The sequence below is a fragment of the Myxocyprinus asiaticus genome, chromosome 20 (assembly GCF_019703515.2).
Source record: "Myxocyprinus asiaticus isolate MX2 ecotype Aquarium Trade chromosome 20, UBuf_Myxa_2, whole genome shotgun sequence".
Taxonomy (NCBI): Eukaryota; Metazoa; Chordata; class Actinopteri; order Cypriniformes; family Catostomidae; genus Myxocyprinus; species Myxocyprinus asiaticus.
The window spans coordinates 33,808,796-33,827,778 of NC_059363.1; the positions used below are offsets into that span (position 1 = coordinate 33,808,796).

Sequence of the window (18,983 nt, forward strand, 5' to 3'; positions counted from 1 at the left end):
CTTGTCGCTTTTTCTTACAGAATAGTCAATAGCCTTTAATTTATGTCACAGCCTAAAGCTGTCATTGCTATTGCTTTTCAGAAATAGGTGGTATTAGGGGGCGGGACATTTGGATTCTACAGAGCATTTTATTGGACAAAATTAGGGGGTGAATGGTGAGTCGTCAATATGTTTGATCCAATGTTAAATGTGCTAAAGGTTTTGTCAACTTTTAGGAGTACACTAGCATATAGATGGCCTCAATGCAAACAGACTTGGACAAAAAGCTCCAAAACTCCATATTGGTTTTCATGGGGTATTTATAGTGGATGTCAGTAATTGTTATGTTTTATATGTTGTGCTGACACATAACGGTATAGATTCAGTAACATGTAAGTGCAAAATTTCTCAGTTACCGATGCATTAGTACAAATATGCGAGTAATATTCGTCTGGTCATGTGATCTCAACGTCTATACATTGTTATATATGACATGTTGGATTTTTATGTAAAATGTGACCAGTAATTTGCAATTAGTCCACTGTATGTGTAAGGTGAGCTTTTAAATTTGAGTGTAGAAAATTGCAGGCAGCCAAAATATGCAGAGTTTTAGGGGTTAAGAATACGTTAGTGCAGAAACAAATCAAATCATTAATAAAAAGCTTTATGGCTGCTATTATTATGAAAGCACACAAATATTTCATGTTTGTAATGTCATTCTTGTCTTCGTGGTTATATGAAGTTGCTGCTGCCGCAAAGTAAAGACATAGAGAGGCATAAATAAAGTAGACAAGTTCAATCTGTTTATGTGGATTAATCACCCAGCACCCGAGTGTTGCCCAAGAACTGATGTCATAACAAATAGTCCGTGCATTTTAAATTTCTATTTTCTTTTATGCTCACTATCTGTCCATTTATATTCTGATCTCACTCTGTCTCCTTGTTTTTAATGTGCACAACATCACAGCCATGTAAACAATATTGCATGTGTTTTACATGGCTTTTCCCACTATTTAGGCTACCCATGTTCAATTAAAGAACAAACGACTCAGACAGACACTAAGCTAACCAGACATGCTCTATACAGTACTTGTTTTTATTTAAATTTATTTATTTATTTTTTTATATGCGCCAGACCTTTTTATGACACTGTTGTCTCCCCTCCCTCCTTCTCTTTATAGGGCTTCTGTTCCTGGCTTACATCTCTGTACCACATGAAGTAAGTTTGTAGAAGTGGTGATATCATCAACAAGTGTCTTGTTTGTTCACATTATATCTCATTAATGGAATAGTTCACCCAAAAATGAAAATTCTGTCATTATTTATTCACTCTCATGTTGTTCTAAACCTGTATGAATTACTTTCTTCTGTGGAGCACAAAAGGTAAAGATTATCCTGTCTGTTCTTTTCAGTCTGATCTTCCATGTGTTTAGCTATAAACTGGAATGAACTAGTTCTTGAGTCACTGATTCAATCATATGGTTAACAGTTCACTAGAGGGGAAGTTTATCAGTGAGTAACAACTTAAAACTGTTTCTCACACAAATCTATCATATGACTTCAGAAGACTTGGAAAATAGTGCATGAGTCAAATAGACCACTTTTATGATACTACAGTATAATGGTGCTTTTTTGTGTGTCATTTTTAGAGCTTGACAACAATCATATGAAAAGAGTGGCTCCGCTGTTACAGAATCTCCATCCCCACGGCAAATAAGATGATATTTTACCTAGAAGTTGTGAGCTTGCAGTCTGAATTGAATGTGATGAGATAAAAAGAGTGTGCACAAAATAAAAAATAAAATAAAAAAAATAACACCAAACAACAGTCTTTCATTGCATTTTGATCTCTGCCTCCACTGCAAAACAAGCATTAATTTGGTACAGCAAAAAGTAGTTTAGTCCAATTCACGAACAAATGACTCTTATTAGCCAGTTTTTTTAATGAATCACTCAAAACGACTCACTATCTCACTAGTTATCGACTTGAATCAGTCTGAAGAATCCTTCACTAAATTAATTCTTACTGGCCTTTCAGTCATGTCTGATTTGAAGTGCAGCAAGAACCATTTTGTGTATTTAAAGATTTGTGAAATGTAAATTAGTCACTATACTTGTTCAAACAACAACTTGTATTTAAAGATACACATTTGCAATTTTAAGGTAATAAACTAAATATTAAAATATGTTACAATATGTAATATAGTAACCAATTTTTGTTTATAAATTATTCTTCAAAATATATGCTTTTGTGTTCTCATTAGATAGAAAGTCATACAGGTTTGGAATGACATGAGGGTCGTGTGTGGGTGTTTATGTTTTTGATTACATGTGTTTTGATATGTACGAGTGCTCCTTGCGATCATAATAGCACTCAAATCCCTCATGAATTTGTGTGGTCTTTAAAAAACAGCATGATCACACTGGAGATCGGCATGTTGTTTCCGAGAGTTACGATACCCTAGGACTGACCACATTATACCATCTCACTGACAAGCGCCATCTCCCATCAGACATGTTTACCTTCCCTTTTGGCACAACTGAAAGCGTGTTGCGTCAACCAGGAAGTAATTGCATTTGCATAATCAGTGACAAGCGTGATTCGGAGGTTGTATTTTTCCCTCTAACATTACATGTTGTTTCCACTGAAGGTTAGGTTTTGGGTTGAGGGGTACAGTTTATAAAATAAGCATTTCTCTTCACTGTATTACTACCTGTACAGCTGAAAACAACTTGCTTCACAATTTGCTTTTGGCACCCTTCTGTCGACAGTACATCCAAAAAATGGAGCTTACAGTGCCCATACGCCCAACAACACTTACCACCTTGGCCACTGGGGGCAGTGTTTCAAATTTTGGGAGGCAAAGACCGATTTTAGCCAAGAAAAGTCAACCTACTGTTTCCGATTTCACTGTGAGGTCTGTTCAAAAAGGCCACCAAACATATATTGTTAACCAAAATCAACATTTTACTTCAAACACACTGAATACTCGCATAAAGGCAGTTTTACCTTTTTAGTACTTGTAGCTAAACTGGTAGAGTGTTGCGCTAGGAATGCCAAGGTAATGGGTCCATTCCCAGGAAACACATATTTACAAAATGAATACTTTGAATGCACTGTAAATCAAATTTGATAAAAGTGTCAACTAACTGAAAAAAATGTACAGTGGCCTCAAAAAGTGTTTCAATGAATGTATTTGTTTTATGTAACAAAATATTTTCAAGAAAGATGGCACAAACACACTTTTAAGCAATCTTTTCTCAAAAATAAGTTTAATTAAGTTTTTAAAGGTTTTAAATAATAAAGCAGTACATATTTTATTCAATATGAAGACAAAAAGTATTTTGACACTTTGCGGTTGTCAAACTGTAGTTTGATAAAAGTGTAGTTCTGATAAAAGGTCTAGCTTGCATCATTTGTTTGCAGATGCCTCTTGGTTTGATATTATATAATGCAATGAAATTCATACATTTTTAAGTGTGACTTAGGTGTCCAAAAATGTCCAAATAGGTTTTGGGGCCACTGAGAATGTTTTTACAGGGGTTGTTTTTGTCTTTATTTTATTTCCCAAAGGGATGAAGAGATCCGCAGTAAATGTGGTATTGATGCGGTCACGTACCTGTCATTCCAACGTCACATTATTCTGCTCATGACGGTGGTGTGTCTGCTGTCTCTCACCATCATCCTGCCTGTCAACCTCTCTGGGAACCTCCTCGGTAACTCATTAGACTCTCAGCTGTTTGGTTACTGTTTGCTCTAGTGCTCGGCCATAAAGAATTCATGACAACAGACAAAATATGTTTGGTATCCAGGAAAAGACAGTATACTTTTTTAAACAACATTAGTTAATTCATCAGTGTACTTGCACCTAAAAAAAAGATGGACACTTTTCAAAAGATCTCATGGATTTATTTTGACAGATCTTTTTTTCATTTGTTAGAATAACAGAGAGTTAGGCTACTTAGTGCAGTGTTTCTTGTTCAGTTAGAATTTAGCCTGGGTTCTTAAATTCCCCACGAGTTTTCTTGCATTACTGTAGTGGTAATAAACCTCAGTACTCATGGGGGCAATAGAGTTACCTTTAAAAGATTGTGCCATTAAACTGGATGTGTTTATTCAGGTAAGTTGCTATAAATACATTGACTTTCACAAATTCACCTGCCCATATAAGCTTTGAGTGGTAAAGGGTAAAAATATTTGGCTTGTTGTCCGCAAAGGAGGGGCTCGAGGATTTGGCTCAACTCAAGTTCTAGTTAACACCTCTACGGGACTTCTTTAAGGAATATTCCGGGTTACATACAAGTTAAGCTCAATCCACAGCATTTGTGGCATAATGTTGATTAAAAAAAAAAACAAACAAAAAAACATCCTTTTGGTTTCCAATCCATCCTTTAAAAAAAAAAAAAAAAAAAAAAAAAAAAAGGGCAAAAAAATAAGGTTAAAGTAAGGATATTGTCGCTCAGTTCATGTTGTCAAATTGCAACTCTCACTGAAAATAAATGACTTCCGGCACTTTATCTCTGGTAATTGCTTTCAGTATGACCCCACTTAAGGAAACCATTTGTTGATTGACCTCCAAAGAGTGTTAGCATTGGGACACCTTCAAAACATTGCTATTTTTGTTTTGAGTGGTCCAACATGTCATCCTCTGGCTTAACCAATGTCATGTTTTGGGGGCTTTTTAAAACCATGGCAGATCAGGGTGGGGCAGAAGGAGTGGTAGGAGTATTTGGGAAACCTGTTTGGAATAAATCATTATTTTTACAATTCCACTTGGTGATGCTAGTGGCATGTACACCTCATCTTTAAAGCATTTCTTCCCCATATAGTTTTTGTGTGATGGAGCTGTGCCCAGCTGTGATGTTATGTTGTGAGAGCCCCCAAAAATAATAATCTAAAAATTAGTTCTTGTGCTTAAAGAGTTAGTTTACCCAAAAATGATCATTCTCTCATCATTTACTCACCCTCATACTGTTAAAACTTGTATGACTTTAATTCCTCTGTGGAACACAAACAAACATATTTTGAAGGATGTATGATGTAGGATGTTGTTATCCAGACAGTGGAAGTCAGTGGCGTCCAAAACATTCAAGGTCCAGAAAGGACATGAAAGTAATCCATACGACACTAGTGTCTCAGTGGCCACTGGCCAAATAGCATAACGCTAATGAACTAAATGTCTGCGTGTGCCTGGACCTTTTGACCTCATAATGTGTACCTGAACCAGGAGAGCCAAGAGCTTATTTAACTAGTGACTTAGACTAGCTATGTGTGGATTTATTTAATCTAATGACCTAAAATAGCAATGTGTGCCTGGCAGATCTGGCTAAGGCTTACCTTGTTAAAGACACGTTTCTATGTGTAATAGCCAAAAGCAGGCCTTACCGTGCAAGCTGTTAGAAGAAAATCCCCAGCAAACCACCTGAGCAAATATCATTTTCAGAGAAAAACCATAGCAGCGCGCTGTAGAGAACCAGCTTAACAGCAAAACTGTCAATTTAAATGTCAGACAAAGACAGAGACTCAAGTTGATTGGCTACCCGATCACTTGTCAAAGGACCAATCAGCTTACACCATGCGAGACCATTGGCTAACAGATTACAAGTTCAAAAACCTATCAGCTTGCGCCACAAGGCTTAGCTTGGGTCATTTAAAATGATAGTCACAGGTTGAGATTTATTTGGGGTTACATTTAAAATGTACCGTAGTCACCAAAAGGTTGATGGTAAGCACTAGAAAATGATGCAATGTCTTATTGATTTATAATGAGAACGGAATTGAGTACCTGGCAACCGTGTACAGCGTCAAAGAATCACTAGTCTGCACTGTTCCAATCGGGCTGGTGAATAAGGACTTAAATTTAGTTTCTCACCCAAAACGATCGTACCCCTTTAAAAGACATGGATTAAACCACTCGAGTTGTATGAATTGCTGTTATGCTGCCTTTATATCCTTTTTGGACTCCATTGACTTGAATTGGATGAAAATACATCACTGTACATCCTTCAAAATATCTTCATTTGTGTTCCTCAGAAAAAAGAAAGTCATACAAGTTTGAGATAGCATGAGGGTGAGCAAATGATGAGAGAATTATAATTTTTGGGTGAACTATCCCTTTAACCCGGTATCATTATATGACCGATAAGTACCCCAAGAATTTGAAGAATTTTTTTCACATTTTTTGTGCTGATTTGTGGGGGAAATATGAAATATACAGGGTAAAATGTTAAACACAGCTGAAAGTACTATACTCTTAATTGGTAGCTGAAAACATCAAGTTACCCAGTATATTTAATAAATTAACATGCAAGGAGCAGGAAATAGGAATAAAACTTTGTGAATGAAAGAATATTTTTTTTAATTTTGCATGCACAGGTTCTGTGTGGGCCTGCTGAAGTTCTCATTCTTAACCGTCCATTAGTGAATGTGTGTAAAAGCATCATTCAGTCCACCCTACAGAGTTTGTAGATGTTTGGGTGGCACGATAAAGGGTTTGAAGGGCCAAGTTAAATATGGGAAAGGCCCTGACTGTCCACACCACAAAAAGAGCATTGTGAAAAGCCACCGGCTTTACCTCTTGTTGATCTCAGACCTGCAAACTTTTCATACGACTTAGGAGACCTTGGTGGCAGAGTTTTTACTGTGATCCTCTAAAAGTGTGGTGATTTACTGGTGCATGTGGACGTGCGGTAAAACCGTCTGTGGTGTAGTTTAGGGGCCAGCTGGTTAGAATAGGGTGGGGGTTTTGATGCTGGCTGTTATGTCCATGTAACAGTTTGACACTGTATTTGTTAAATATAATTTGTCATAGCAACCAAACCCAGAGCATGATGATTGACATGTAGAGATGTTTTTTTAAGGGAAAGTTTCTACTTTCTCAGTTTGCACTTTACAACAAAGGCCTCAAATTTCTTTCAGAGCTTTACTGTAATTTTGACACTGGTATGTGAGAAGAACATGTCTAACTGTCTAACATGCTAACACAAGTTTTTTATTTCCCTGTTTTCCAGAAGATAGCCCTCAGAATTTTGGCCGAACAACAGTGGTGAACGTCCCAGCACAGTAGGTTAATTATTTATGGTGAATGAGCATAATCTTGTTTATTTATGAATATTTATGAAGTTGTCTGCATGATCTTGATTTCTCGTTCCCCTTCTCGCATTAGCAACACATTTCTGTGGTTGCACAGTATCTTTGCTCTGTTGTATTTTGTGATCACTGTGCTGTGCATGGCACACCACGCCTCACGACTGGAATACAGGGAGGATGAAAAGGTTGGTGAATGCACACAGCTGTTGATGTACACATGTGTATTATTAGAAAGTCAAATTCTAGACTATATGATTGATATGTCTCAGTTCTTTTCCAGAAGTACTACTGCTTTTTACAGTGCTTGCAAGGCAAACTCTGTATTGAAACCGCTTAACATACTGTCTCACATTTTGTTTTGTAGACAATTTCAGAATTAGGGATGTTATTTTTTGTTTGATAAAAATATAATAATATATTTTAATACATGTAGAATACTTATATATACTGTAGATTTAGAATAGAAATGTTTGCCTTTATTCTTTTTAGTATTTTAAGACTTGGCCATAGACTGACAAAAAGCAAATACAAAAAAACAAATAATAAATTAAATAAAGTATTCCAAAAGTAATTAGATCTAAAATAATCTAAAAGATGATATTACTGATAACAATGTTCATTTGTAATATGTAATCAGTAACAAATTACTTTTCTGAAGTAAGTATACAACACTGATTGCTTGTCAGTTTACTCAAAAATGTGCATGGGCCAACCTGAAAATAGTGTTTTTTTTGTTTTTGTTTTTTTTAAAGAAGCACAAATTATTCCATTGTTGCCATTATTGTTATTTTGGAGATTTCACATTCAAGTATATAGGAGATGTACTTAAATCATGCCTACAAAATAGCTGCCCAAAGCATTACGAATATGGCCACCAAGTGACCTGACGTGCCTTAAAGGGATAGTTCACCCAAAAATGAAAATTCTTTCATCATTTACTCACCCTTATGCCATCCGTGTATGACTTTCTTTCATCTGCTGAACTCAAATGAAGATTTTTAGAAGAATTTTTCAGTTCTTTTGGTCCATAAAATGCAATCAATGTCTTCTGAAGCGATATGATAGGTGTTGGTGAGAAACAATATAAATATTTAAGTCCTTTTTACTACAAATTCTCCTCCCTGCTCAGTAAATCTCCACTTTAACCTTCACATTCTTCTTCTTTTGTTTTTGGTGATTTACATTCTTCACATTCTCCACCTGCTGTGCAGGGAGAACAATTTCTTGCAAAAAAAAAAAAAAAAACTAATATATTGAACTGTTTCTCACCCACACCTATCATATCACTTCTGAAGAGATGGATTAAAACACTGGAGTTGTATGGATTACTTGTATGATGCCTTCATGTGCTTTTTGGAGCATCAAAACGCATTGTATTGTCCTACAGAGCTGAAATATTCTTTAAAAAAACAAAACAATTTGTGTTCTGCAGAAGAATGACAGTCATATACATCTGGGATGGCATGGGCTGAGTAATTGATGAGAGAATTTTCATGCTTGGGTGATCTTTCCTTTTAAAGGGACTTTGCTTATATGTAGAGTTAGAGATTTTAACTAAGTCAGAACACTAATTATTAAACTTTGGAGTGTAACTCATCACAGGGCTAAAGGCTTCCTCGGAGTAAAAGGCACATTTTATTTAATTTTTTCCCAAAGCACTAAATATCAACAAAAACTACCACATCACTTTGATTTTGAGGTTGTTTGAGCTAATATTTAATCATTTTTAAAATGTTGAAAAGTTATGTAGAGACTGAAAATCCCTGGAATTTTCACATTTATTTTGAGAAAAAAATACTTATTTGTCATTTTCAGTTTTGTTCAAGGTGATTAAATCAAAGGTTTTCAGTAACTGTCCAATAAGTGAAAGGATAGTATTTGGGGTAAAAAGCCCCCCTGTTGCAGTGGCTAAAGACCCCCATAAAACACATTGTTTTTCTTAAGTGGGGCGAATAGATTTCTTATGAAGAATGTTCAAAGTGGGCTCACATTGACTGATCCAATCACAATGGAGATTCATTTGTTTATAAAATACTTGAGATGTAATGAAATGCCAAATGTGATTGAAATTTACAGGAAATGGCACACCCTTTTCCGAAGTGGTTGTTAATGTTGAATAACTATTATCTTAACTTGTTACTCAAATAAAGCATCTTGCTTTCTCAAAAGTATGTACATTAGTTGACAAATTTTGCACTATAGCTATTGCACCTATACAGTATTTACATTATATCACTATAAACCCCCTGGCGGCCAAATGTGGGGTAAAAGGCTCCCTCGCCACTTTTTTTTTTTTTTTAATAGCAACCTTTTGTTATTATTTTTTTCACACAAATTGTGTTGCTCCATCAATGTTCAATAAAATGAAATGTATTTATAAATCTTGATACACTTTGTGACCAGAAAAAAAGCAAATTTTCCTTTGCGACAGACATGATTGATACCTCAAATCATGCGGCTTTTTGAGGAGAATTGTGCTATTTCTTTTCTAAACTATTAGACTCACTATTTTACATTCGTACCATTTCTAAAATGTATGTATCATTTTTTTGCTGCCTTGCAAACACTGGTATTTTACTTCATGAAATATAAATCTAGTTCTTATCTTTATTTGTTATTATCGCAGGTGGCCAGAACTCTAATGATCACTTCTATTCCCAGAGAAATCTCTGATCCCGGCCTGATCACCAAACATCTTCAGTAAGTGAAGCCCAGCAATAAAACATTGCTTGATCTCCATAGTTCCGCATATTAAGTACTAAAAGAGTAAACAGAACCATTGCTTTTCTCTTTTTTTGTATGTACACTATGAAAATATATTTTTTTATTTTGTAACCTAAAAATGTGCTTCATATAGTAACATCTAAATTAACTGGTTTTATTAAAGTCAAAAATATCATTTAATTTGACAATTAACAATAAGGTTACACAAAACAAAATAAAAGTCATTTTTAAGAGTTAGAAGTGTATATTATTATATGAATGTGTGTGTGTGTGTGTGAAAACGTAACATACCACTGTGTTTCCCCAAATTCCAAACAGTGAGGCGTATCCCAGCTGTACCGTCACTGACATCCGGTTCTGCTTTGACATACAAAAACTGATGAAGCTGGACTCAGAAAGGTCAGTCACACATTTAAATATCTTTAAATGTTATATAGCTGAGTCACACTGACATTTCATATAAACTGTATTAAACAGGGATTTCTCTTTTGTCTTGAGTGATTCCTCCGGAGATTAAGTTTTAATTTCACCAGTTTCATGTCCTTTACAGACGGAAAGCCATGAAAGGAAGGTTGTATTTCACAACCAAAGCTCAGAAGGAAGGGAGGATCATGATAAAGACACACCCTTGTGCTCAGATCTTCTGCTGTGATATATGTGGCTTTGAACAGGTGAATAACTCTCACACACTTGTTATAAATACAGAATGGATGACTGGATTTGTATAAGAATACCTGGTTTGTGTTTATATAGAAAGTCCATGTGGAATGTACAATCTGCACCTTCTCATGTTGGCCACTGGAGACCACCAGACTCCTACTGTCAGTCATGGTGCAAAATTTCACTGCAAGGAGATCTGAGCTTTCACTTCTCTTGTGTAATGTGATGTCTCCTTTACTCAGGTGGATGCAGAGCAGTACTACAGCGAGCTGGAGGAGAAACTGACAGATGAGTTTAATGCAGAGAAAAACCGCATCTCTATGAAGAGGCTGGGCATAGCCTTTGTCACCTTCAGAGATGAAAGAATGACAGCAGTGTAAGTGTCGGGTGTAAATGGTTGCTTTTATGGCTGAAAATGGAGGTGATCATTGAATTTGGACTTCATACATCTTTTAAACACTGTAAAGAATACCATAGTTCAAGAGTATAAGTAAGGGATAATGTACATTCTGACAGTTGTTATCGTAAAATAAACCAGGGTGATCAGGATTCCGACCTGAACCCTGCTTATTACACGGCTACTAACCAAATGAATAATTATAGGAAATAAAATACTGATTTGTGTTGAAATTATGTAATCATTTGAGAAGAAATAAACCGCTGAACAGCTGAAATCCAAAAGTTTGCGTCAGAGTTCTGTTAGTTTTTTTCTGTACAAATGACCTTCTGATTTATCAGTATTCAGCCTGTTACAAGACAACTTGCCAAAAAAATTAAGAAATGGACATGAAACATTAATTTGTGTTGAAATAATGTAATTATGTGAGAAGAAAGAAATTGTTGTTCAAAATTCTACCTCCGGTTTGCGTCAGAGTTCTTATTTTTTAATTAAAGACTGTCTGACTGCCCATTCTCCAGCTTATTAAAAGACTACTTGCCAAATACATTTATAAACGCATATGAAACATTGATTTGAGTTGAAATTATTTTATTAGATTACCTTTTGAGATCGCACAGTGATCCAAGTAGTAAAAATGGCTCAGAATACCCAGGCGAGCTGTCTGATATGTGGATGTGCGGTTTTTACTCAGAAATATCAGACCACTAGATGGCGCCATTGACCTATCAGAATTGAGTATTCCAGAAGGCTGTGAAATAAAAGTATTTGAACCACTTAACATGAAGCAAGCCTTCTAACAGTTGAAAAACTGAAGACTAGATAGAGGTTTGACATGCAGTTACAGCTCTCACCCCTTATGGAAAGAATAATCACAATTGAGATATATTTAATACCACAATTTTTCTCCTAGACTCAAATTAAATTAAATGGAGTGAAAACTGAGATTTGCATTAAATTCCTCTCTGTCAAGTTATTACAGTTTATAACAACTTTTACTTTTGGAAGCCTCTGTATGAAGTTGATGCACTTTTAAGCCTTTTTTAAAGTCTGTTTATGTTTCTGTAGTATTGTAAAAGACTACAGCCGAGCACGCTGCCGCCACAGACCCCAGCAGTCCAGCATTACAACAGTAGTGCGCTCGCATCAGTGGGGGGTTTCTTATGCCCATGCCCCCAGTGACATCATATGGTAAGACAAAATAGCATTTCAAAAGGATAGCCTTACATTACTGTAATTATTTAAACATACAGTAGAAAGAACTGCAGAGTGAAATTATTGGGGAAAGTAGAAGCTCTACAATAAATAATCCAAAAATATAGTGATTTGTTGTTTTATAAGATGTTTTATTTGCAGTTTTTAGAGTTGTGCTACTTGTGATCTGCAAGCTAGAGTCATGCATATTCATGAGATGCTTTTCCCCCCAGTCCATTACACTTGGATTTGAGAGATGAAATTGGATTAATTAAGTCTCAATCTGAGTGTTTGCCTAGACAGCCACAGTGAAAGCCATTATATCTCTTACATAATATGTGTTGAGAATCATATATTTGAGTGAGTGTTAGTGTGTGTGGGTGTGTGTGGGGGTGGGCTAGTGTCAGCCAGTCTTTCCGCTTGACTGGAGCATGTCTGTGCCTGTGTGTGTGTATGTTTCTGTATGTTTGTCTGAATTCAAGAACTTCCTTTTTATGGGTATAAACTCTAATGTTGTAGCTTGTTTTCTTCTTATTACAAAAATGTATTGATGCGTAAATGTTTTCCAGTTCAGCGCAGCCTGTGAGTCCGATGTTTTGCAGCACTCAGTTTTCCAACATTTACAGAATATAAGGTTTTGCTAGTTATACAGTGGAAACAATTACTTTTGTCACAAAGGAATTTGTTTGCATTTTATGGAAACCTAAATCTCATGTGTACGCCTTTATCGTGCATTGCTTTTACTTAAAGGTGATGTGTGAAATTTCTACGCCACTATCGTCACCAAACGGAATTGCAAAAATTGTGGAGTCCCCCGACCTTCCATAGGCTGGACAAACAGATCATGTCATTTTTGAGCCAATATTGAATTGCCAGACTGGAGTGCTTAAACAAACAGAGCAATGTTTTGATAGAGCCACAGTGTTTACACAGCAGGGAAATTAACCTACGGAATACTTTCTTATAAATGTATCTGCGTATTAAAGTGATAGTTCACCCAAAAATGAAAATTCTATCATTATTTACTCATCCTCATGTTGCTCCATGTCTTGAGACATGAGGGTGAATAAATGATGACCAAATTTTAATTTTGGGGTATCTCTTTAATTGGGCATAGTAGAAGGTATTTTAGCATCGAAAAATGGCACACTTCACCTTTAAGTGTAGAAAGCATAAACTTCACTAATGGAATCACTAATGCCATCATTTCAAGCCCTGTTTCCAGCACAAACCTTCGTGTTTGTGTAATAGTAGCTGGGAATCTGACTTATTCTTGGAGAGAACACACAGCTTGTCCTGTAACTGTAGTTAAAACCTTGTGTTGATTGTTGCCTGTGTTTGTCCAGGGAAAATCTGTCAGTGTGCGGTTCTCGCTGGTGGCTCCGCTGCGTCCTGCTCAACATTACGCTCTTCCTCCTGCTCTTCTTTCTCACAACCCCTGCTATCATTGTAAACACTATGGACAAGTTCAACATCACTCAGCCAGTTGAGTGCCTAAGGGTCAGTGACCATCAAAGTGCTTTTATAACCGTACGGCTGCATTCTGCCACTTTAGAACATAAACTAAAGCTTAAAGTGCGTTTTTGTGTTGTTTTCGGAGGTTTAATGTTTTGAATTTGATCTTTAACTGTCTTCTACTGTCTAGAACCCAGTAATTACCCAGTTCTTCCCCACGCTACTCCTGTGGGCCTTTTCCATCCTCCTGCCCTTCGTAGTGTACTATTCATCATTCTTTGAGTACCACTGGACTAGGTATGATACTGTTTCCACCATCTGACTTTAAACACTGCTGCACGTAGCATAATGTGAGAAGAGCAAATAGTTCTTAAAGTAGGTCCATTTACTCCAGTATGCATTAATAATCACTGGGCCTTACACATGAAACACAAGAAGAACAAATATTTGTTTAAATTGTTCGTAAAACCATTCTTATTTAAACTGACTTACATTCAAGTTAAAAGTTTAGGTCAAATCTGTTTTTTATGAATTTACACAGAAATTTGTTTCATAAGGCTCTTGTCATAATGTATGCCATTGAGACATCTATTTGATGTGTGCATTTTCATCTAGACAATGTAATTTTTACAGTGTCATCTCTAATCCTCAGTTGAATGTTATAACAACAGTCAGCATAATCAAGGAACTAATTTTTAGTCTAAACTCTTCTGCATTTCGGGACACTCCTGCTGCTTTCATCCTCTCATACTACTTCACTACTTCATCCAAACACTTAAAGGAATAGTTTACCCAAAAAATTCTGTCATTATTTACTCACCCTCATGTTGTTCCAAACCCATATGACTTTTGAGGAACACAAAATGATATAGAAACATTTTTGCATTAGCTGATTTCCAATAACAATTGATAGTGACTCACTTTAAAGCTTCAAAAAGCACCCAAAAGTGTCGTAAAAGTAGTCCATGTGACTTGTGTGTTATATTCCAAGTCTTCCGGAGGAATACAATTACGTTGCATGATAAACAGATGGCAATTTAAGTTGTTATTCACTCTCAAATCAAATCAAACCATTGATTGATTTCTCATGTAAACAGCAAACAAATCCAATATGGCAACATGTCAATGACATCAAACCTCATTAGTTTCTCAAAAAATAAGTCACACATATGATAGTAACATTTCAGACAGCTGGTTGTTGATTTTGGTTCCATTTGTATTGGACACCAAATGAAATTCGATTTGATGACTCATGAAAATTTAGGAGAGCCACTTTGGTTAAAGAATACAGAATACAGTAACTCTCTTTCATAAACAAACTATGTTTTAACAGAACCGTATTTAGCACTTCAGACAGGACTGACAACTGTATTTTGCTGCTATGTAAGCATAGCCTATGCAAATCTGCTTTAGTACAAATTTTTTCAGATATTTGTACACAAATATGATGGTTAACCCTTGTACACTTTTCAGTAGAGAACACTATTCCATCTGTTCGTGTCACATTTGACCCAAAACATCAAATGTGGAACCCCCAATTATTATTATTATTTTATTTTTTTAAAGAAATGAAATAACACTATCTTCACTCAAATAAAAATGCTAAAGTTTATTTTGGAATTGTAAGGTATTTTTTAACTTATATGCCTTTAAATTACTCAATTACTCTATCATGTTCATATAAAATAAGCACATTTTATGTTATCTTCACTTCAATCAAAACCTTTATTTTAGTAAATTGAAAAATTGTCAAAAAATCTAAATATGTCATGCATTTGGGGTCTCTAGTGATATCTGCTGGAATAAAAATAACAATGAAATGACAACTATGGCCAGTTGATGGCTTCAGTGCTCCATGCATTGGCTGATCTCTAAGCCAATGTTGTAACAAATTTAATTTCTAGATATTAATACAGTTATGCATTGGATTTACACTACCAGTCAAAAGTTTTGAAACACTTGACTAAAATGTTTCTCATGATCTTAAAAATCTTTTGATCTGAAGGTGTATGCTTAAATGTTTGAAATTAGTTTTGTAGACAAAAATATAATTGTGCCACCATATTAATTTATTTCATTATAAAACTAAAATATTATTTAAAATAAAAGAAAAGTTTTTGAAATTTATGACTTATGACCAAATAATAACTTGACTACTTTGAAGATGCTAAAATATAACACAGTTTTGATTTATTCTGGATTTTGTTTAGTCACAACATAATTCCCATAGTTCCATTTATGTTATTCCATAGTTTTGATGACTTTACTATTATTCTAAAATGTGAAGAAAAATAAAATAAATATATAATAAAGAATGAGTAAGTGTTTCAAAACTTTTGACCGGTAGTGTATATTTAGGCATTATTATATATAAAAAATTATTATTATTTTTTTTTTTAAACCACTTGTATTAAAGTGTGAGATTTTGCAGTGATGCCATAATATGCTTACAGTCAGACCTGACCATGGTGTGCAGCTCCCACACCTAATCGTAAACTTTCTCACAGTGGGGTCAGACTAAGACTTTGATCTGATCTTGAAGTGTGTGTGTGTGTTTGTGGGCAGGTTTAAGTGGTTTACGAAGACATTTTTTAGGTTACAAACTGGTTATTACAAGGGTGTTATGCTATAAATGTGGTTTTCTGGTGTCCACATAATTGAAATTCCTTAAAAAACATACTAAATGATGTTTTATTGAAAATGTAAAAATGCAGAAAGGTTTTTGTGAGGGTTAGGGTTAGGGGATAGAATCTATAGTTTGTACAGTATAAAAATCATTATGTCTATGGAGAGTCCTCATAAGGACATCCACACCAACATGTGTGTGTGTGCGTGTGTTTTCTGCATTGTGGCTGATTCATTTTTATTTGACAAAATTCAAAATAACTGCTCTGTTGTAGTCTCACCCATTCATTTCTTTGTGTTTGAGTGCGTGTTTCTGTGTGTCTGTGTGTGTGTGTACATTTGTGTGTATGAATTTGTGTGTTCTGCATTGTTTCATAGTCTCAACCATTAAGTTCCTATAGCGGGTCAAATTTGACCGGAAAAGTATGAACATGCACTGTTTGATAAAGCCATCTAGACTGTGTGTTCAGTGTTCAGGTGGCAGGTGTAGGAAAATTCACAAAGTTTAGGAAAATTCACTCAGAATAACGAAACCATTTTAATAATAAATCTAAAATCAAAAATGACCTGAACAATGATTGAGGGAAACAATAGAACGCAATGTTTTTTAGATGATACACTCTTTAACAGACATCTCAAAAACATACATTTGGTTTCTTAGGCTAATATTTATTCTTAGAATTTGATTTTAATTTGATGGCTTTTAGCAAAGATATTGCATTGTCCCAATGACCAGGATGAGAAAGTTTGTAATTTTGGTAGCTGTATTTGTAATGCAGCTTAAATCTATTGCATAAACATGTCCATATCAGAGCAAAAACATATTGCATAACAGCAGAACAGCCCCCAACCCAGTCTCCCATCCACCCATGCACAACACGCTTACACACTGTCCCTCTCTCTACACTCTCTGCTTGCCTCTCCAGTCTTGTTGTCATAGTGATCACAACAAGGGAATAATCATATGCACTCTGGCGGCATCTTTCACAGAGTCACATCAGTTCATGTGGATCAAACCCTATGTACTCTGCTACTGCTGTACCTCCACTTAAAGGGATAATTCACCAAAAAATGAAAATTCTCTCATTATTTACTCACCCTCATGATATCCCAGGTGTGTATGACTTTCTTTCCTCACCAGAACATATCTGAAGAAAAATAGAAAAATATCTTAACTCAGTAGATCATTAAAATGCAAGTGAGTGGAGATTTCTCATTTGAAGCTCCAAAAATCACAGACAGTCAATATAAACGGCATCCATATGACATCAGCTGTTAAATTAATGCCTTCTAAAGTGACACGATCGCTTTAGGTGCGAAAAATTAAATATTTAAGTACTTTTTTAAACTCTAAATCATGCTTTCGCTCTACAGCGGTACGTGCATGTAACGTAATCGCATTGGTATTTGAAACATGTGAGAACTGATGCAAGTGTGTCACAGCCAGAAGAAGAGCACTGTTTACAAGTGAGACAGAGGAACGCTCTACAGTTGCTTGGTTGGTTTTGACTTAGATCTGTATTGATCTGTTTCTTTACTCACAATGGTGTGTTTGTGTGCTTAACCTGGATGTCGCCACCGAGTGGAGAACATGAGATTACGTCCGTATCATGGTAACTGAATATGTCACACGAGAGACTGTGTGATCTCCACCCTCTTTCGAAGCCTAACGGAAGCGATGGTTTATAGTTAAAAAGTTTAAATATTGATCTTTTTTTTTTTCTCGCACCAAAAGTGATCGTATCGCTTTAGAAGACATTTACCCCTGGAGTCGTATCCATGACGTTTCTGTCTGTGATTTTTGGAGCTTCAAAAGAGAAATCTCCATTCACTTGCATTTTAAGGACCTACTGAGCTGAGATATTTTTCTATTTTTCTTCAAATGTGTTCTGGTGGAGAAAGAAAGTCATACACACCTGGGATATCATGTGGGTGAGTAAATAATTAGATCATTTTAATTATTGTTATTCTTTGCAGTCCTTCATCAAAATGTATGGCTAATATCTTACTTCACCTCTGAAACGACTTTTCTTTTTTGCCCTCTTATGTTTTATCCCCTTCCCTCCAACTACCTGTCATATAAAGACCACTTTTCACAATTCTCATAGATAAAATCAAGTCGAGCCCTACATTTTTTTTCTTGTTAAATATCCTGTTTCACTCGGAAATTCTCATTATGGGGGCCCTATTTTAAGAGCGCTAGCGTTAAGCACAGCGCTATGCCATAAGTCATAAGTGCAAAGTCAATGGGCATGGCAATGACATTTTTGTATTTTTGTGCAATCATTTGCTAACTCTAGGCACAAGTGGGTTTGGCAAAATCGCCTGCGCAATGTGCAAATGGCCTGAATAAAGTGCAATTTAATTTTCTCTGGTTATTCTACTGTTAGCGTCCTATATATAGTTAATTCCCTCAAGCACCAGCGATATAAACAACGACAGAACATTCATAAAAAGTTGCAAGTGGACTGTAAATGGACTGTATGCAATGAATTTTAATGAACTTTTGTGCATTAACTGCATCCTTGATGATTGTCGAGATATGCTCTTTTTATATGCATGGAAAATGTGATTCTTGTCAGGATTTGGATGTACGTTCTGTTAAATGACAGAGAATGTCCATATTATTAATCATTTTCATCTACTGACACGCAAATCAAAGCTAGTATTAACAGTGACTGTATCAGCACGCACTTCACTTCTACCGGTCGATTTTGAAAATTAAATTCATTTATTGAAATACCAGAAAATTAAACAAAATATTTCTAAATTGAAATTACACTTTAAACGAAACAAATATATAATCAAAATAATGTAGTCAAAAAATTATACCAATTCAAAAATGTTTTACTCTCTCCA

General features: G+C 35.5%; 1 protein-coding gene across 4 annotated transcripts in view; it reads left to right on the forward strand.

Annotated features, from left to right (window-relative positions):
- Positions 1-18,983, forward strand: part of LOC127411310 (calcium permeable stress-gated cation channel 1-like) — a 77,942-nt gene that overhangs the window by 48,600 nt on the left and 10,359 nt on the right. For 3 of the 4 annotated variants that reach the window (XM_051646799.1, XM_051646798.1, XM_051646796.1), the window contains exons 5-15: positions 1,161-1,198; positions 3,554-3,696; positions 6,991-7,042; positions 7,146-7,254; positions 9,696-9,769; positions 10,112-10,192; positions 10,344-10,464; positions 10,696-10,829; positions 11,919-12,041; positions 13,391-13,544; positions 13,690-13,796. In XM_051646799.1, coding sequence (XP_051502759.1) covers positions 1,161-1,198; positions 3,554-3,696; positions 6,991-7,042; positions 7,146-7,254; positions 9,696-9,769; positions 10,112-10,192; positions 10,344-10,464; positions 10,696-10,829; positions 11,919-12,041; positions 13,391-13,544; positions 13,690-13,796 — 1,136 coding nt within the window. The remainder of the gene's footprint in view (positions 1-1,160; positions 1,199-3,553; positions 3,697-6,990; positions 7,043-7,145; positions 7,255-9,695; positions 9,770-10,111; positions 10,193-10,343; positions 10,465-10,695; positions 10,830-11,918; positions 12,042-13,390; positions 13,545-13,689; positions 13,797-18,983) is intronic. The other variant, XM_051646797.1, reaches the window with a different exon arrangement.